Source organism: Polypterus senegalus, chromosome 3 (genome assembly GCF_016835505.1).
Source record: "Polypterus senegalus isolate Bchr_013 chromosome 3, ASM1683550v1, whole genome shotgun sequence".
NCBI classification, from domain to species: domain Eukaryota; kingdom Metazoa; phylum Chordata; class Cladistia; order Polypteriformes; family Polypteridae; genus Polypterus; species Polypterus senegalus.
Genome location: NC_053156.1, coordinates 67,621,136 through 67,643,253, shown reverse-complemented (window position 1 = coordinate 67,643,253; position 22,118 = coordinate 67,621,136). Strand labels below are relative to the sequence as shown.

General features: G+C 40.4%; 1 protein-coding gene across 1 annotated transcript in view; it reads right to left on the bottom strand.

Moving 5' to 3' along the window:
* Window positions 1-22,118, bottom strand: part of pex7 (peroxisomal biogenesis factor 7) — a 206,850-nt gene that overhangs the window by 26,939 nt on the left and 157,793 nt on the right. The window contains exon 9 of the mRNA XM_039747436.1: window positions 17,371-17,470. Within this exon, the coding sequence (XP_039603370.1) occupies window positions 17,371-17,470 (100 nt within the window). The remainder of the gene's footprint in view (window positions 1-17,370; window positions 17,471-22,118) is intronic.

Here is a 22,118-nt window from a genome sequence, read left to right as displayed (position 1 = left end):
GTCCCTGGGTTACGTACGAGATAGGGACTATAGGTTTGTAGTTAAGTTGAGTTTGTATGTAAGTCGGAACAGGTACATAAATTTAATAAATGCTATTGTTGACCGACTGTAACCAAGTGCTCTGCCAATGAATGATGGAGTTTCACCTCTCTCTGACCTTTTTATTATTTCTACTTTATTTTCCATGGTGATGGTTCTTCTCTTCTTTACTGTATCACCAGCATTTGCATCAGATTTGTGTTTCAGAGACATTGTTGAAGGGTGAAGACAAAAGATTAAGATGAGCTCTTCTGCACAGCACCGTACACGCTATCACAGCAGGAAAGCACCAGTCGTCAACACGTCTGATGTACTGACAAGAGACAACTTCCTGCTATGTATGTAACAGTACAAGCAGGCTTGCTATTGAGAATGAATGGGGGCATTGATGGGCGGTTCATCACCAGCCCACCTCACAGTCACCTCCACGACTGTATGCTACCTGCTGCATCTGCCCACCAAGAACGAACACGGTGTGGCCAAAGGTGGGTAGTGAATCACCCCCATTCAATAGGCAGCCATCCGATGCACACTACAATGCTACCCCTCATTTCCCTGTTCACCCTCAATGGCCTCCATTCAGCCACAACCGGGTCACCGCTTGTAGCATTACCAGTCGCCCACTGAGAGCGAACGGGTCAGCTGTGTGTGGTGGGTGAGCAGTGAAACCACTTGCCGCCTGAGGGACACTACACTGCGCGAGCAGCGAAATCGCCCCCCTCCAGCCTCCGTCTAGCCACTGCTTGCAGCGTCCCCAGGCCAAAGATGACAGAGCAGCAGTTACTGAGGTGCATGTGTTGCAGCTGTGGCCCGTTCATGTCGTAGGTTGGTTCTTTGTAACCTGGGGACTACCTGTACTCAAAAAATAAATATGCCTAAGGCAGTAAACATACGGGCATTTAAAAGTAGGTAAAGAATGCACAAATCAAACAATGTTGGAGCAACAAGTCAGTTAATTCATTCACAGTGTACTAACCTAACAGATTCATTATACAAATGGTTCTGCTTCAGTTGCTCTTTCCGGTTCTTTACTACATTAAAAAAATACCTCACAGAGATGGCTCCTGAGGTTCTCCTTTAGGACTGCAGAGATGATTTTGGTGACCTGGTAGAAACTACTGCCACTTTTTGTAATGCTCATTGATTTTCATGTTACAAAGCTGCATCTGCTACATATTAAACCTGTGTGCTTCCTCTTCTTTGCATAAGATGATTGTGGTTTAATTGGTTACAAGCACATTTTCTCAAATTTGAAATGTGGAGAGGGTGAATATTCATGAGTGCAATTTGAAGAACAAAGCAACCTTTTTAGCTGTGAATGACAGAAGTGAGCCATTTTCTTTAAGCAGTCCTCTGTTACTGCCAGGTGGAAAATGCTGGCAGATGTTAAAAAATGAATGTTGATGATTCACTACTCTTTGGCCTAGTGTAAGTATGTTAAAAGTCACTTAAAGAAATACTCCACCCAAAAATGAAATGATTATCCGTTACTTACAATGTGTTGTTTGTATTGAGGGCCAAGAAAACATTTAATCTCATGTTTTCATAAAGAACAGAAATGATGCCCAAAGTGTCCCACACACATACATTTTGGCAAAATTATTGTTAAATAAACCACTTCCATGAGAGAGAGAAGTGTGTTCAAACAAATTTAGCCCAGAGAGCTGGCTGAATCAAGGCTCTCAAATGAAATCACCATTAACAGACATTTGGACGTGAACCCAGCATATGCAGGCTTAAAAAGAAGGACATCTAAATAATAATAAAAAGATACTTTATGACCAACACCCTCTGAACCCCACGTTACTGATCCACCCCCACCTCCTCATTTGCTATCTGTATATCGCCTTTGATTCCTGTATGTCTAATCATTTTCATGATGACACATGTTAGGAAATATTAGGAATAAAAAAACTATTTTAAAATACATGATTTATTTTCTCCCTTTGTGGATTACTAATATATTATTTATATATATATATATATATATATATATATATATATATATATATATATATATATGCTGTATATATACAGTAGAGTCTCGCTTATCTGACATAAACGGGCCGGCAGAACGTCGGATAAGAGAAAATGTTGATAATGGGAGGTGTTAAGAAAAAGCCTATTAAACGTCAAACTATGTTATAATTTTACACATTACGAACCTAATACAGTGGAACCTCGGTTCATGAACGTCTCTGAACACATAAAAATCGGGTTATGACCAAAAAGTTCGCCAAACTTTTGCATCGATTCATGACCACACACTAGGTATACGAACGAGCCAGTTTCCCTTTCCGTTTGTCTGCGCCGATGATTTTCGCACATGTTCGGTCTCTCCCTGTGCAGCAAAAAAAGCGTGCGAGAGAGACACAGACAGACAGATGCGCGAGAGAGAAAGAGAGACACAGGCGCATGCACACAAACACACACACGAGAGAGAGACACAGGCAGGCGCACACACGCACGAGAGAGACACAGGCAAGCACACGCACGAGAGAGACACAGGCAAGCACACGCACGCATGCGCGAGAGAGACACAGGCAGGCGCACGCACGCATGCACACACACACAAACACGTGCACGAGAGAGAGACACAGGCAGGCGCACGCACACATGCGCAACAGAGACACAGGCAGGCGGGACGCGCACATACACACGCGAGAGAGACACAGGCAGGCGCATGCACGCACGCACGCACACACATGCGAGCGAGACACAGGCGCGCACACACACACGAGAGAGACACAGGCGCGTGCACACACACACACACACGCCAGAGAGGGCTGGCCACATAATCCACCCCAGTGTGGCTGAAGTGCCGGTTGTATCCCTGGAAACACCAGGGTGGTCGCCCCCACATGGTGTGGGGAAGGCGGAAGCCATCCTCTTGTCCTCCTGGGCGTCCCAGCCGGGTCGCCACCCCAGCCATCTCTGACAATATATATATATATATATACATATATATATATGTGTGTATATCTTCCTCTTCAATCAGCTGCTTCTCCAACTGAATGAGATCCTCAGCAGACAGCTCCTCTCCATGTGATGCCAGTAGCTCTGTGACATCCTCAGCCTCCACCTCCAAATTAAGCTGTTTACCCATGCTACCAACCTTCTCTGTTACAGCCTCCACTGACTCCTCAAAGCCATGGAAGTCATACACAAACTGGGGACACAGTTTTTTCCACACACCATGTAAGTTTGTTCGCCTTACTTCATCCCAGGCAAAAGAAATGTTTTGTACAGCACTTTAAATGTTATAAGACTTCCAAAAGTCTTTGAGTGTCAGGATCTTATCCTTCTCAGTTGCATTAAGGGCCATAGCAAATGTCCTCCAGAGGTAGTAGGCCTTGAAAGAGGAAATGATGTTTGGTCCATGGGCTGTAAAACAGCAGTGGTATTAGGTGGAAGGTAAATTAGGACATTAGGGTTAAAGCCACTCAAGTGGGCAGGGTGACCAGGGACATTGTCCACCACTAGCAACACCTTAAAAGGTAGTCCCTTGCTAACACAGTAGTCCTTCACTGCTGGCACAAAATGGCTGGAAAACCACTCCTCAAAAATCTGAAGCGTCACCCATGCCTTCTTGTTAGACCTCCAGACAACAGGCATTTGACCCTTCCAAATGCACTTTAGTGCCCTTGGATTCTCTGCCTGGTACACCAACAGAGGCTTGAGTTTGAAGTCACCTGCAGCATTCCCTTCAAGAAGCAAAGTCAGTCTCTCCTTGATGCTTAGGGTTTGGGGCGGCCGTCCCGGATGGGGATATGGGTGGGGCCTTGGGGATTGGGTCCTGCTGCGGAGCGCGGCAGTTCCACCATGGGGAGGGATGTCCGGGAGGGAGGATCCAGCTTTATCCTGGGTGTCTTATGTCTTACTTAATCATTCTGCTGGGGTGGTGTGGGTTGGTGGCCTCAGACTCCGTGGGGCTCTGTGATGCTGCTGCTTCGGGCCATGGCTAGATAGGCTGGGGCCTCCGTGCCCGGGTGGATTTTGGGAACGGAGGTGCCTATTGGGGCCAGTAGGGGAGCTGGCTCCTGGAGGGCTCAGGCCCCTCAGCCGTTCCTCCCCATCCTCCATTTCCCTCCTCCTGCTCCTTCACATCATCACACAAACATGCACATAGGGCCAGGGGGTGCGGGTATGGATCCCGTTTCTGCAGTCCTGTGGCAGCCTACACCCCAATTTTATTTGCACATTAAACACTTCCACAAAAAACATTCCACACAAATGCACACTTAGGGCCTTGGGTGGGCACACTCAACGGCATCCGGTGGGGAAATTTCAGCCTCACTCCGAGTGCGGTGTCCACTTCCAATTTTAAACTGCACCTAGTCACGGAGAGTTTTGGGGGGGAGGTGGGGCTGTGTGTTGGCATCAGCTGGTGTAGGCCACATGGTGCCGGCACTCCCGGCGCCCCAACCACAAAATGCACCTTATCAGCACACACCAACACTACATTAGAGCAGGCGGAGGGAGACTAGAGGTCTTATCACCTCTGTTCTCAGTTAGCTGCCGGGGCTGGAGGCTAGGAGTGGGAGCTGGCCGTCTGCCTGTGGTCTGGAGTGGTGGGTTGCTTTGCTCTACGTTGGATGGGGTGCCTGCTCACTATTACCCCTGCGAACGGGCTAACTCTGGCGTCCAGGAATGGCTGTACCTCAGGTATGCAGCAGCACCGGGACCAGAGTTAGGTAGGGTGTGTGGGGAGTGTGAATGGGTGTCTGGCGTACATCCTTGTAAGTCTTTGGGTTGTATGTGTATGTGAGAGCATGAGGGAGGGAGTGTATGACTGTGTTTGTGTGTGACTGTATATGTCAGGTGGGGTTTTGGACTCCTCCCCTCTCCTGGGACATCTGGCAACACTACAACATCTTTGCCTACCCTCCCCTGCCTTAAGCATCTGTCTGGTCGCTCCCGGTGGCTGCCTGGTGGGACTCGGGTGGGGGTTGGGGCTTCTCTGGTGACGGCCTCCCTGGGGTCTCCCGCTCTGGGGTGACCTCTGGATCTCTGGGCTTGGAACTCCTCCAAGAGCTCTGGAGCAGGTTTTCATCCATGCCTGCTGGATGTCTCTGTACATTGCTGCAGTCATCTTTCCCTTTATCCTGACTAGTCTCCTAGTTCCTGCCGCTGAAAAACGTCCCCACAGCATGATGCTGCCACCACCATGCTTTACTGTAGGGATGATATTGGCCTGGTGATGAGCGGTGCCTGGTTTCCTCCAAACGTGACGCCTGACATTCACACCAAAGAGTTCAATCTTTGTCACATCAGACCAGAGAATTTTGTTTCTCATGGTCTGAGAGTCCTTCAGGTGCCTTTTGGCAAACTCCAGGCGGGCTGCCATGTGCCTTTTACTAAGGAGTGGCTTTCATCAGGCCACTCTACCATACAGGCCTGATTGGTGGATTTCTGCAGAGATGGTTGTCCTGGATGGTTCTCCTCTCTCCACAGAGGACCTCTGGAGCTCTGACAGAGTGACCATCGGGTTCTTGGTCACCTCCCTGACTAAGGCCCTTCTTCCCCAATCGCTCAGTTTAGATGGCGGCCAGCTCTAGAAAGAGTCCTGGTGGTTTTGAACTTCTTGCACTTATGGATGATGGAGGTCACTGTGCTCACTAGGACCTTCAAAGCAGCAGAAATTTTTCTTTTCTGTAACCTTCCCCAGATTTGTGCCAAGAGACAATCCTGTCTCGGAGGTCTACAGACAATTCCTTTGACTTCATGCTTGGTTTGTGCTCTGACATGAACTGTCTACTGTGGGACCTTATATAGACAGGTGTGTGCCTTTCCAAATCATGTCCAATCAACTGAATTTAAGACAGGTGGACTCCAATTAAGCTGCAGAAACATCTTAAGGATGATCAGGGAAAACAGGATGCACCTGAGCTCAATTTTGGGCTTCATGGCAAAGGCTGTGAATACTTACGGTATGTACATGTGCTTTCTCAGTTTTTTTATTTTTAATAAATTTGCAAAAATCTCAAGTAAACTTTTTTCACGTTGTCATTATGGGGTGTTGTGTGTAGAATTCTGAGGAAAAAATAAATTAAATCCATTTTGGAATAATTCTGTAACATAACAAAATGTGGAAAAAGTGATGCGCTGTGAATACTTTCCGGATGCACTGTATATATAAAACAGTGAAATGTGCCAGTTAAAGCAAAATGAGTATGTATAACATCAACACAAAAATATTTGCTATGCAAAAACGGGCAGGATTGAAAAATTACTGATGATGAACGTGTACAACTTTTGATGTACACCTGACAAGCTATACTTTTGTTTCTTGTACCTAATATTTTACAGATATTTTTCTTAAAAAAAATATTAGTATTTTTCCATTCAAAAGAAATCTCTTGTGTGTTGAACATTTCAAAAGGGATTTCATTATCTAAGCAGAATGTGTGACTATTAGGCATTTGATACATTTTGAAAGTATAATGGGGTAGATCAACTCAGAGAGAAATATCTGGATCATGCTTCGCATAATCACTGGAGCAAAAGTTAAATTGTTCTTAAGGTACACTTTGACAATGCCATAGTTCATAGTCTTCATCTTAAAGTTTACCCAAATTAGACAGTTTAATTTATGCTTTTGCTTATTTAAAGTATCAGGCTGTACTTTACGCTACATCATTTATTATAACATCAATTAGAAAGACAACTTTTTTTCCTGTTTCAATAAAAAAACCTGAAGCCGGTAATCACATTTACTTTGAAAAGTATTAGGAAAAACTACAACTACTGTCAGACTGAAGACTGAATACAAGGATCTTAATGCACATTTCCACAAAATGTTTCATCCAAGTGCTTTATCACTGTCTGTTCATCCATTTTCATCCACTTGATTCAATTTTAATGCAGTCTATCTTAACAGTATGCAGCACAAGACAAAAAACAGCCCTAAAAGGGACACTCATAGCACATACAGTACATACTCCTGTCAGGCTAATGGTTAGCAAAAAATAAGCATTTTTAACTATAACATGCTCACAGCTGTTTTTTGGGTACCAGGTTTGGGTGTGTTATAAACATTATGTTTATAATTTTAGAGGGCAAGTTTGTTATTTTTCAAGTCAAAGGTTTTTCTTCACATTCAAAGTATGTCTTATTTTGCCATTTGAAATTCCTATCTAATGTGAAGCATATTGTATAAATTAAAAAAAAACAAAACTAGCCTGCTCTTGTGCTTTATAGTACAGGTGAATAGCACCGAAGTCCCATTATAAAGAAAAGCCTTAAAAACATACCAAATACGTAAATGTGTGTGACGATGTGGGTTCTTTCAAAAAGTCAGGTACCAATCCCGCTTGCTGCTCTGTCTCCTCTTCTGTCCTCCAATGCTAGCTCATCCCACCGCTGGGGATATCCCACCGCTGCCACCAAATGTGACGATGTGGGTTCTGGCTCCACACTCCCATTGCTGTTCGGGAGCCCTTCAACCCAACACCGTCGGTAATGTTACCGATTGAGCTAGTCAGTGGAGGCAATAAACATCTGAGCAAGGGGATGGTTGAAAGTGAAACAGTGCTTTTATTTAAAAGAAACAATCAAAACAAGGTGTTCAAATAAAGTAAAGTTCCAAAGTTCTTCAATAAATAATCCATAAAATGAAAACGTGGAGGTTAAAATCAATAAGAAAAACAATCTTTTAAAACGAGAGGTAAAATGATCAGGATGCAGTCTTAAAAACAAACAATTGACAAACTCGGTGCCTTCGTTTATAACTAGCGTCCCTCTTGCTTCACCCATCAGGGTCTAGCAACAAGGGAGACACTCACTCTGCAGCTGACCTTCTTCCTACTACTGCTACTGCTGCTGTCAGTTGCCTCACCAGTCCCTGGCTCCGGTCGGCTCCTCCGGACAGCGACTTGGGAATCCCTTAACGGCCAAGGCTCTCACGTTAGGGACACCGCATCCCAAGTCCCGACGCCCGCTAACTCCCGCAGAGAGTCCTGCGCCTTCCCAGTCACTCCCGCCCTACAAAACAATCTTCTGCGGGGGCGACCACAACCACTTCTCCCGGGTGTTGGCCAAACACCCAGGCGGCCTTCAGCTGCCTGCGAGCATTCACTCGCTTCCTCCTGCACCGACTTGCTCGCCTGCTTCCTCCTTCCCTCTAACCTCCGTTCTCTTCCTTCTCCTTCGTTCTTTTACCTCCCCCTTTTTCTTTCCTCTTTTTCCTTTCACCCCGACCGACTCGCGCTTCTTTTAAATGAAAAGGGACCATGACAGCTGTAACCTATTAGCCACGGGAGCAATAACGGATGTGGGCAGTTCCTCACCTGTGCACTCGGTGAGAAACGCCCACACCCCGAAGGCCCCAGCTGCTCGCCATGGCCCAACGCCCTCTCGCTATGCCGCCGCGAGAGCGGGGATTATTTATTTAAAAGTGAATGGTCTTTGCTCAGTGAGCTGTGGACCCGTTATACCAAAATGGGTCTTTCACACATTTCTGGGACATGCTTGAGACTCGGGTGTGAAGTTGGAATGTTTTCCCCAGGCACTCCAGCTTCCTCCATTGGTCCTAAGACCTGTAGGTAGGGTTGACTGGCCTTGATAAATAAAGTGACCTGTTGTTTACTTTACGATGGACTGGAATCCAAGTCAGGGATTGTATCTATCTTGCTTCTGAAGCTTGCTGGTGTGCCCTGCTCTAGAAAAGTGGATTAGGACTGAGGATGGATGGATGGATTACATAATACGAACAAGCTCAATATTCTCTCTCACTGAAGGACACGCATGCATTATCAATGCAGCAGGACTAGGCAATCTTTGTGAAATAAAGAAATGTTTCCATATTGTGAAAGAATATAAGTGATCATAAGTGTTTCTTTTTGTGATTGTCTTGTTGTCTACAGAACAGAGTCATCAATTCACATCTGGGCATCAACATTCAATGTAAGTAACCATGCTTTTCCTGACTTTCTATGCTGAATCCCCCTCCCAGGAGTTAAGTACCTGCTCCATGTTTCGCGGGCTACAGTGTGGACACTCTACCTATGCTGAAACACTGCCACAGAGGACGACAAATGGGGTAGTAGGCAGGTCCCCTTTTAAAATAGCTGAATCTGACAACAGTCACTTACTTTTTTTGCTTTTTTCCATATTGAAATAACATAGATACATTGTTTTGTAAGGTGCAGTATGTGTAAGCTCAAGATGTGGATTGATACTCAGCAACATTTTTGGCGTAAAATATATATTTATCTTGTATGTTTAAGACTTCTCTTTAAAATGGGACTCTGGTATCCTTCATCTATACTAATAAAAGGCAAAGCCCTCACTGACTCATTCATCACTAATTCTCCAACTTCCCGTGTAGGTAGAAGGCTGAAATTTGGCAGGCTTATTCCTTATAGCTTACTTACAAAAGTTAAGCAGGTTTCACTTCGAAATTCTACACATAACGGTCGATAAAGGTCGACAACGTCCGCCATGTTGAACTTTCTTATTTATGGCCCCATCTTCACGAAATTTGGTAGGTGGCTTCCCTGCGCTAACCAAAACCGATGTACGTACTTATTTCGGTGGTATGACGCCACTGTCAGCCGCCATATTGAACTTTCCAATGTCACTAATTCTCCAACTTCCCGTGTAGGTAGAAGGCTGAAATTTGGCAGGCTTATAACTTACAGCTTACTTACAAAAGTTAAGCAAGTTTAATTTCGAAATTCTACGCGTGACGGTAATAACGGTCAACAACGTCCGCCATGTTGAACTCTCTTATTCATGGCCCCATTTGGTAGGCGGCTTCCCTGCGCTAACCGAAACCAATGTACATACTTATTTTGGTGGTATGACGCCACTGTCAGCCGCAATATTGAACTTTCCAATGTCACTAATTCTCGCAACTTTTCGTGTAGGTAGAAGGCTGAAATTTGGCAGGCTCATTTCTTACAGCTTACTTACAAAAGTTAAGCAGGTTTCATTTCAAAATTCTATGCGTAACGGTCATAACTGTTGACAAAGTTTGCCATGTTGAACATTCTTATTTATGGCCCCATCTTCACGAAATTTGGTAGGTGGCTTCCGTGTGCTAACTAAAACCGATGTACATACTTATTTCCACTGTCGGCCGCCATATTGAAGTTTCCAATATCACTAATTCTCCAACTTCCCGTGTAGGTAGAAGGCTGAAATTTGGTACTTATTTCGGTGGTATGATGCCACTGTCGGCCGCCATATAGTACGCGGGTTCCCAATGCTAACTGAATCCTACTTACGTACATACATACGTCCATAGCCTGCAGCTCGGTCACCGTGTGAGGCAGCGTTGGGTCCCCCATCCAAACGCCTCCCACGTTGTTGGCTGCCTGCCTATATAAGGCCATCTGTTGCTCCAGTCTCTACATTCCCTTCCTTGCTTCGCCACGGGATTCACGTCTCCCTGCTGATAACTACAGCCTTTTTATTTAATCCACAGCTTCTCCGCTGTTTTATTGTTCATTTATTACGATTATAGTTATTGTGTAGGTATTTTAGACTTACTTTACATTGTTCAGGTACCCATTTCCTTTATCATTCCAACCGTACCCCCATTAACATGTCTATCGAGTCGATCACCATCGATCAGAGAACTGTCACTTACCGAGTGGTTTCCATGCCCGGAGATGGCACCTACCTTTTCCATTCTCTTTGTTACATATTGCACGGCCATATCAGGCTCACTCTTGATATCCGGAGGAACATTGTGTCTTATATATTGAATGACTGGGACAGGTTCAAGGTGTGGACTGGTGACGGTACAGGAGATAATTATTATACACAGGAGCACTAGAAGAGTGAAATGCTTAAGCCCTTCACCTATGCATCTGCATGTCAGTTGATGGCTGCTGGTGAATTGTTCGGTTGTTGCTTTCAAGTGTACCGAAATGGCCAAATATTTTACACCTTTCGACAACCGCCAATGCCTCTTAAACATCTTAGATTGACAAGTGACGATTTCAGTAGTGGACACTTTGATGTTTATGAATGTTTAAACTCTCAAAAGCTTGATGTGAAGTTATCGATGAAACTGGTTGTATACTTACAACGCTTGACAGATGCTGAATGTCTCTTCAACACAAGTCTTACAAATACTGTCGTAATTGAAACAAACCATGAAACTGAAACCGATTATGACAGCAGCAATCCAAGCTGTGAGATTTGAAACAAGATTACTGTTCACATGGCCAACTGTACGTTGCATGCTCAAGAGTAAGCTCAGCGCCCAGCTTGGTCATATTACAACCGGAGGGCCGAACTCACAATGTGGTATACAAAGAGATCCTTAACAAATAATTATTGGTATATTTTCCCTCAGTTTAAAAAGGTTTAATTTTCTTCTTAATAAAAATTTTAAGGCAGTACTTCGCCGCTGCGAAGCGCAGGTATTTTGCTAGTTACAATTATAAAGCAGAAGAGCAGATTAGTATTTTTTTTTAAATATGCTTCAATTTAGAACACAATTTGATGAAGCAAACCAATAAATACAATGATTGTGAAGAAATAACTTTGACTTGAAAAAAATCTAACTTATGAACAAATAATCCATTTGCTTTTAAATATGTATATTTTTTCAGACGATATGTTCTAAATGTATTAGTAGTAACTCTTGCCCTTCTTACCTTTCAACATAGAACAAAGTCATTACTTCAGTTGATAGAACAGCAACCTACTGCTTTAACCCCACTGTTATTTAATTCTATAAAGATATACTTCTTACATCTTTCATAGTAGGAATGCTTTTAAAACACCCATTATGTTTTTGCAAGACTAATTAGGCAAATAACATTATAGGGGGCTGCTCACGAGACTAGTGTCTGTTTCATAGAACACAGCCATTACTTCTGTTGATAGAACAGCAACCTTCTGCTATAACCCCACTGTTATTTGTTTAATTTCATAAAGATACACTTTTTACGCGTTTCATATTAGGAGTGCTTTTAAAACACCCATTATGTTTTTGCAAGACTAATTAGGTAAATAACATTATAGGGGGCTGCTCACGAGTCTAGTGTCTGTTTGATCCATCTGTCCCATGACACATTATTATTCTAGGTAAAGACAGGCATATGATGAGTACCTCTGTATATATTATATTGCAATATTTTTAAGATTAGTCTGCAGTGCTGTGAAAAAGTATTTGCCCCATTTCTAATATTCTTTTCTTTTATATACAGTATTTATTACAATGAAGTCTTCAGATCTTTAGACAAAATAACAGTAGATAAATGGTGTGAATGTAAACTTATAACATTTCTTGTAAGTTACTGCTTAATATACATTACAAGTCAAAAGTTTGGACATACTCATGTTTCTGATAGAAACTGATACATTTTTTTATCAAGATACTATTAAATTGATTTAAAAATACAGCCAAGACATTACTAGTGTTCATATTAGCTATTACTGCTTGAAATTAATGTTTTTTAATGTATTACTGACACCTGGCTGCAAAGCCCCGTTTTCAGTGGCCATTCCTTCAGTGTCCTAATGGTCATCTACCTTAGATTATCTTTAATTAGTCATTTTACATGCTAATTGGTTATTAGAGAAACATTTGCAATTTTATTCTGTTCACTTGGGTACCCAAGTTATTTTGCTCCCTTGGGTATTGTCATTCCTAAAGTTTACTGCTGGGTTCAAAAATGCCCCAAATGAAACAGCTTCCTCGAAAAACATCTCTGAAGAAGTAGAAAGAGTAGTGTGAAGTTGCTGAGAGTTTACATATAAAAGGGTATTACACAGTCTCTTAACACTACTTATTTAATTGGCAACAATGTCTGCATTTTCTCAGGATGTTAAGACAGTGCCTGTCTACCCCAACAGCTTTTGAAGATCTTTTACCACAGCACTGTTGAAATTATTCTGGGCTAAGGTTCATCTGTGTGTTATGCCAGCTGCACAGCTGACGATTATAATAGCCTACTTCGTGTGATGGAGGCTGTCTAATGGATTACTTGGGTAGTCCTACTGAACCTGGAAAGTGTCTGCAATAGCCAACTGAGGAATAAGGCTAGAGCCATTGCTAGGTACACAACATGCCCAAGGCCATCATTGTTTTCAACCTATTACCATTAGCAAAGTGCTATAGGGCAAATAAATCCCAAACTAACAGATTAAAGAAAGCTATATATTCTATCTCCTGTCCCCTGCCTCATGGACTGTTAAATAAACCTTTCTGTCCCCCTCTGAACAGCTAACAGGTACATATGTGCACACATTTAGTGAGGTCCATAAATATTTGGACTATCACACAATTTTCATAATGTTGGCTCTGTATACAACCAAAATGAATTTGAAACAAAGCAAGTAAGACATGATTGAAGTATAGACTTTCAACTTATATAAGAAGGTTTTTACAAAAATATTGTATGAGCTGTTTAGAAATGACAGATATTTTTGTACATGGTCCTCCTGTTTTCAGGGTCAAGAAAGTACTTAGACAAACTAACATAATCATAAATATAATTATCATTTTCAATAAATAAGTTGAAAATCCTTAATAGTCAATGACTGCCTTAAGTCTGGAACCCATGGCCATCTCCAAGTGCTGGGTTTTCACCCTAGTGATACTTTGCCAGACCTTTGCTGCAGCTGTGTTCAGTTGCTGCTTCTTTGTTAGACTTTCTGCTTTCAGTTTTGTCTTCAGGAAGTGAAATGCACGTCCAGCTGGGTTGAGGTCAGTTGTTTGACTTGGCCATTGAAGAATATTCTACTACTTTGCATTGAAAAGCATTTGGTTTGCTTTCACAGTATGTTTTGGCTCATTGTCCATCTATACTGTAAAGCATAGTCCCATCAGTTCTGTAGCATTTGCTGAATATGAGCAGAGAGTATAGCCCTGTACACTCCAGAATTCATCCTGCTGCTTCTTCCAGCAGTGATATCATCAATAAACACTATTGCTTAAACTTGTTGCAGGTCAAGGTAAAAAATGACATCATCACATACATGTTATTTAATTCTTGCATTTTTTGATTATACTTGAAGCCTTGAACTGTCACATTATCAGGAGAAAATGGAGTTCTGTCAAAGATAGTAAATTTGTATTTGACAGATACAACAAGAATGATAAACAGTTTGACAAAGAAAAAAGAAAACTGTTTTTATATTTACCAAACTGTGTCTGTATGAACATTTTGGTGAGTAATACAATACTAAAAAATGTAAAAAAAACTAAAAATAAATAAAAACAAAAAACTAAAACTAAAAATGATATAAAAACTACAAAAACACAAAGCAGACACACATTTATGTTAACTGCTTTGCACATAGTGTAACACTGCTGCATAGGTCATAAACATAGGCCATAAACATGTTATTCACAGAAACCTAGTTTGCAAAATGTCATTTAAACCCATATTCTGATTAAAGAAACTGGGTAAACCTGTGTAGATTTCTCCACAAGTAACCCTTGACTGTATTTAAGTTAAGAATTGTGTAGTCTGTGCATGTCCATTCCAAGCTGCACATGTAGCCATGGTTAAAAGCATCCACAAGATAAATTTCTTGAGGCAAATGTTTGGACATGTGATAAGTGGTCTGTGGTGCTGTGCCGATTTTAAATTAATAATCACACCCCTCAAAAGTGCAGGCTCCAATAGTGTGCGGTTGGGTGCACGAATGTGCTTCGCTCTGGGTATAGATGGGGTTGCCTGGCTGATTGTGAAGGCATGTGCGAATGCAAATGTTAGTCAGGTGCCTCAATGTTTCCTTGCAGGGAGCGGCATGTTCACACCTGCACCCCATTAGAGCAGCTGACTATAAAAGGAACCTGCACAGCAGAGAGGATGAGGCAGATGAAAAAAGAAGATGGAGGTTAAAGAAAGAAGAGAAGCAGGCAGGAAGGGGAGAGAGCTGGTGTGAGAGAGAGAATGCAGGAAGCTGGAAGGACGGCTAAAGAATGTCACTCCAGCTGAGTGGCTCAGGGGGCTGGAGCGAACCGGTGCTTGCACCGGGGAAGTCAGCAGGAGGCGAAGAAGGGAGGCTCGGCACAGAGAGGAGAGATGTGGTTTAGTGCAGCTTCTTAGTGGGAACCATGGAACAGTAGGGACCTGAACCTACAGAAGATGGTTAGCTGTGCCTGTCAGTTGGCCATCTCCTCTACTGCAAGGCCCCATGTGGGGTAAGCAGAGGAGATGTCCATTTTAAAAGGGATGAACCAAGGACTGAGTTTTTAAAGAGGAGATTCCTGCCTGTGTTTTAATCTTGTTTTTAATGTATTATTTATGGAAGTTTTTAACCTCCACGAACACTGTTTTTATGCTGTATTATTTATTGAACTTTTGCACTACACTTTTGAGCATTTGATTCGTTGGATTTTAAATAAAAGCACTCGAGCACTGTTACACCTACCCCTTGATATGTGAGTGTGTCCTTATTTGCCCAGCTCATTCTAAGTTACGTTATCAACAGTCGTGGTTTCAAGACGCTCCCAAAGGCAAACTGGAGCATTTAGTTAACTGGCAAACAGGAGCATTTAGTGAACTCGCACCATCAAAGGGCAATCGCATTATCCCTTTTCCTGATTGAAGTACTCTTTCTCAGTATTTCAGAATTTTGCTGTACTTCTGTTAATGAGTAATTTAATGTACACAGCATAATCTCAAGAGCAGTGCTGGTGGTAACATGCACTACGTAGTTTGACTATTTTTTAAAATAACAAGTAATCTAATGCAATATTTATTCTGTTGAAGTAAAAATACCTGCATTATTATCCAAGCAGCACTCGGTGTAAGGCAAGAAGCACACATACTCTGCTATTTTATAAATTTATTAATAATTAATTATTAATAATATTAATAAAAATATTAATAAATTGTTGGCTTAGATTTAGTCGATCTGTTTGCTATAGATATGTTGAAACAGTGTGAATGAGTAAAACAGTGGCCACAAATCATTGGTGGCTCAGGAAGGTGGAGAATGTAAAAAGGGAATGAAGGACTAAACTTCATGTGTGGTAAATGAGCATGATGAGAAAACTGTCATGGACGTCCCGCTTGTTTTCAGACCCGACGCAGCTGAAGATGATGTTTAACTCTTTTTTATGCAGCTTAATGACGTTGGAGTATCTGGGATAGGGAAAACTCCAGACGTATACTTGTCCATACAAATAAGGATTTTTTGGGAAGCCAGGTTTCTACCTTAAATGGGATACTCAACCTTATTCCGGTTTTGTGTGTGCATTTAAATGCACTTACTGATTTGGGTGGTCTAGGTATAGAAGTGTTCTTTTTCATCATACTGCAGTTTTGTACAGACCTTGTTTATTTAAATATTAGTTTAAGCTATTATGGTATTGGTGATATTTATGAATATTAATTTAAACGATACACTGAATATTTCAAATTTACTACAGTTATAATAGGTTAAAACAAAGGTTGGTATAGTAGAAAACAAAGGAAACCTTAATGATTCAGGAAACTGTATAGAAACCCAGGTCCAGTCACTCTCAACATGAATTCTACATGCTCTTCAAGTCTGATGTAGTTTTTCTCCTACATCCAATGAATGGTAGCTTAAATGCCAACTCTGTATTGGACCATTATGAAAGTGCAAGTTGGCATGTCATAATTGTGCCCTTGACTGCACTGTAGCCCTACTCATGGGTGGTTTCTGCCTTGTGTGCAAAACTGGCTCTACAATACTATAAGTAAATTGAAGTCAGGTCAACTTTAATGTATTGTGCTGTTACTGTGTAGTTTTATGAAATCTAATATAAAAAGCTGAATATGTGGTTCTGTGTGTGTTTGCCTGGAATGCAACCTGTCCCTACCAAATTTTGAACAGGTGGCTTTTTGTACATAGCAACACCATAGGCTATGCTTCATTCCAAAATTTAATTGGTGTCTCAACCCCAGACAGCACTACATACCCATCCTAGTTTTAAATATAGAGTAAGTGTTTGAGAAGTGCTTATACAATGCCTTGCAAAAGTATTCAGTTTCTTGATCACTTCTCTAATATTACTGAATTATAAAAAATGTATCAATTTTTTTTTAAGTTATTTGTTTAATGTGGCATGTTTTATGCTAGAAAAAATCTTAAGAAAAAAGGAGAAACAGAATGGAAAAAGCTTATTGTTGTCCTGCCACTAAACATCTATATTAACATAAATTGATTGTATGGCAGAGGGCACATAATTGCAGAAATCGTCTAGACTTGCACTTCACAGATTTATATACAAACTGTAAATTGCATTGAGGTAGTGATTGGACAATAACAAACCACACTGCCATTATCTCTTATATAAATACGGCTTTTATGCTTATTGCTGCCATCATTAACATTATTCCCTCTTTGATATGTTACTAAGTCTGGTGGAAGTTAGGAGGGTGCTACCTGATTAGGGATATGCAGGCTGAAATCCAGGCCACATACAAACTCTGTGTGATGATCTACTATTCCTAGTAGCACTTCAGTCTTGGAAAAGTCCCAGAATCTGTGGAATGAACAAGAAAACTCATTTCAATATTTAAATAGATACATATCTTAGTTTTTTGTTCTTTTGTTTAAAAAAAGACTTACATCGCTAGAACCTCTGGCTAATATAAATACATTTGGAAAGCATTAATTCTAAACTTCTAAAGAGTACTTGCCAACAAGCTAAATTTATTATGCTGCTGAATTGCTTTCTTTAGGACTCTAATTATTTAAGTGGTTAATAATAATAAATCACTAGAGAAGGAAAGAAGGCATAGTATGTGTTTAATTAATTTTAGTACACTTAATAAAATCATTCAGTATACTGTGCATATACAATATATGCAGTTTTGTGCCAAGGTAAAAAGCAAATAATTAATGACACTAATTAATATTTACATACTCCTATAACCCAGTGTAACTGCTAGCAAAATTGTAAACAATGCAATTTTAGTCACATACTTTAAAGCTCACAGACAAACTTGTAAAGGATAAATTAAAAATGAGTTTATTATCTCTCAATTGTGCAAGCTATAACTAACACAAAAGATTAGCAGGATAATCCCGAACACAATAACTGACTGATTATAATATGCGAGTGTTAAAGGATAAGTTTGGTATTTCTTCACGATCGTTGTACTGTATATGATAATTATTCACATAAAACTTTGTTCTAAAGTGAAAAGTTTTTTACAAATTTGAAAAATACTTTGTTCTTACATATTGCAGTGGGGCTGTATGGTACCTTGCATCCATATATATTAGAAAAAGCCCTAAAACTTACCAAATACATCCATTTTTGAAGCCAAAAAGTTTCATTAAGTATTGATACATGTCCCGAGAAAGCACACATATTGCAAAACAGGCAAAAAAGCAACTACTGTTGTTGAGGTTCAGCCATTACAAAAGGAGACCAGCTCAGGGCCTCATATCTTTACAACTGATACAACCCATTCGTGGTGGCTTATTGGTAGTTTGAAAACGCACAGTGCAGCGCTCTGCCATTAGACTAGTAGAAGCCAAGATCAAATGAACATGGACACTCTGCTGTGGGATCGCACCATTGTTGAATAACAGGCCTTAATGAGATTTCTTTGACAGAGGGAGTGAAACCTGCTGAAATTTACTAAAAGATGTTGGCTTTTGCAGATCAGTAATCTGTTTGGGTACCCATCTTTCACAAACTTTGTGGTACCCCAAGTCATCATTCACTATGGCATGTGCAGATCCATAGCTAACACCCAAATATGCAGAAACAGCAGACAAAATAATCCGTTTTGTTGTTTTCAGTTCTGTACCGACCCAACATTCTTTTGTGAGTTTTAGCTTGTTTCACTCCCTCTGCTTAAGGACATCTCACAAAGACTCATTGCTCAACAGTGGTGCAGTACCACAGCAGATTCATTTGACCTTGTCTTAAACTAATCTAATGGCAGAGAGTGATGTGTGTCCAAACTACCCATAAGCCATCACAAAAGTGATGTATTGTGTCAGCTTCTATCCATTGCAGTTACAGTGTAATTTTTAAATTGCCTTTACTTTCTGATTTAGCCTTTTATACCAGACAAACCATTTACGATTGCCTTTGATTGACAAAAGTTAAACAGCAGCATAAACAAGCAATTGTCTCAAAATATCTTTTGACAACATTTGAACTTTGTTATTACTCAAAGGTATACTACTTTTAAAAGTTTTGCCCAGTAACTCATCCCTGATGATTAATAATTTATCTAGCAAGCTACAGTCATGCAAAAAAGTAATGCCACCACATGAAACAATTTTTTCTGAATGAATGCAGAGATATACAAAGATTTAATCTTCATGTAAACAGTATCTATCAAATAAAGGTTGTGTAATTTATAAAACAAAACCAAAAAAAAAAACCAAAACAATGAAAATCAGACTGCAATAATTTATAATGAATGGATTTGCCATTTCATGTCTGTGGAAAAACTAAGTACAATAGTAGCTGGTATTACTCCTTTGGCAGAAACAACCTCAAGAATGTATTTCCTGCAACTGTCTGGCAGTCTCTGATATAAACTGGGAGAAACTTCTCCCACTAATCCACGTAGAATTCTTTCAGCAGTGCAATGTTTGAGGGGTGCCTTTTGGTATACAGCCAGTTTCAGGCTTTGATTTGGTCATTCCTGAACCCTCCATTTTCTTCTTTTTAGTCATTCCTTGGTGAATTTACCAGCAAGTTCAGGGTCATTGTCATGTTGCAAGGTCTGACAGATGATCTAATGTTATCTTCATTGCTCCCTCTTTTACAATGAAGAATTCATAGAAGATTGTATGATGAACTGCCCAAGCCGTGTTGCAGCAAAGCAGCCCCAAACCATAACACTTTCACTACCATGCTTTACAATTGGTATCAGGTACTTCTGGTTAAATGCTGTTTTTTGGCTTTTACCAAACAACTTCCAGTACTGTAGCCTCGTCTGTCCTCAGCACATTGTTCCAGTACTCCTGGTATTTGTGTTCATGGACAAACTTTAGTCTTGCCCTGATGTTCTTTTGGGACAGCAAAAGCTTCCTCCTGCCACACTTCTCAAGTAGGTCTAATTTGGGCAGTCACCTTCAAATCATAGACTTATGCATTTTGACGTCAACCGTGGAAAGAGCTACATTTAGGCCCTGTGATGAAATTCTGGGGTTCTCAGAGACTTCTTTTAGCATATTGTGTTCTGTTCTTGGGCTGAACTGGCTAAGACAGCTTTACTTGTACATGACCATCTAGACAGTGGAATGGTTGGTGTTCAACTATTTGGTGATTTTTTTACATCCCTTTCCAAACTCATAGGCATCTATAACCTTCTTTCTGAAGTCCTCAGAGAGCTTTCTGACCTAGGCATGATTATAACACATACAACAACAGCAAAAACCAAACCAAACTAAATGTCTGAGATTTAAATAAAACAGATTCCTCTAAGATATTCTAATGATGTTCTAATAATTTGCAAATGATCTGGTGCTGAAGTGAAATTTGCATTTATGTTTATTTAAATTATACAATATACTACACAATGTAAATGCGGCATGATATTTGCTATATAAAAACTTTATAGCTACTATTTAAATGAAGACCAAATCTTGTTATGTATACATATGTTAAAAAAAGAAAACATTTTTGGGTGTAATTACTTTTCACAAGATTATAATTCATAAGCTGAATACAAGGTATAAAAATATGAATATATAACAGTGCCACTGATGGCCAGTGTATAGTATGTATTATGGGCATTGTGGCACATTCAGTAACTTAATTGGAAGTGAAATAATAAATAGTAATAAAAAATTCTGATGTGAGTATCAGTAGGTGTTACGCCCTGGGAACCAAGTTACCCAAACTATTCTATAACATTTCAGTAATTATTTATTGCTCTGATGCTAATCTTTCTGATCATAAAATAGGTCAGTATGATAGCAATTGATAAGAAGAATTCAAAATAAATTGCAGAATTAAGGTATTTGAGGGTTCCTCCAGAGTGCTTCTTTCTCTTGCACAATTTGGCTGAAAAACTAACTAGCACATCATCATTTCATAAAAAGCTTAATATTCAAGTTTGGTATTTTTCTGCCAAGCCGTTTTAGCTGTAGACCGGCGTCAAGAAACTGTGACACACAGGCACATGCACACCCATCATTGAGATATAAGTTTTTTCGGTATCAGGGAATCCTAAAACACTGAGAAAACCACAGATCTAAATTTTTGACGATTCTAAAGCTTTCACCCCCCATAGATGACAGGTTGGGGGTGCAAAGCAAAAACATAAATATACATGTATTTATCATTTCCATATATAGCATAAATTTTCCCCTGGGGACAAATAAAGTTCTGTCAATCTATCTAATGCAAGGCCTTGAGATTCCAAAACACTAAAGCAACATTTACACTAGACATGAATCCGAGGATCAGATAAGCACTGAACAGTGTCCTATACTCAAAATGGCATCTCCATATATAACATAATTCTTACAACTCTGGAGGTTCAGTGTCTTGCTCAAGATGACATTGTTAGGCAGACATAGAGATTAACCCTGCTACCATATGGTCTGAAGTCCACTGCTCTTTGTTAAGTGCAACAATTACACCTACATTGCACATCATGGCAAAACTGCTTCTTAACATCTATAATAATGAATTTGCAAGACACAAGCCAGGTGTTTGCTCTAAGATAAGAAGGGATTATTTTTTCTTTGTCAAAATGTCACTCATATAGGATACCCATACTGAGTTTAACATCCGCATAAGTTCTGCTGTACTTAGATTTCTATTAAAGTTTGCTAAAATGACTACTCATGTTGTCTGTAGGAGGAGCAGATTTAGATACTGTATATACATAAATATGACAAAAATGAAATGTCAGTTTTCACTACATAATTTTCTGTGAGCTACAGTGGTGTGAAAAACTATTTGCCCCCTTCCTGATTTCTTATTCGTTTGCATGTTTGTCACACAAAATGTTTCTTATCATCAAACACATTTAACCATTAGTCAAATATAACACAAGTAAACACAAAATGCAGTTTTTAAATGATGGTTTTTATTATTTAGGGAGAAAAAATCCAAACCTACATGGCCCTGTGTGAAAAAGTAATTGCCCCCTGAACCTAATAACTGGTTGGGCCACCCTTAGCAGCAATAACTGCAATCAAGTTTT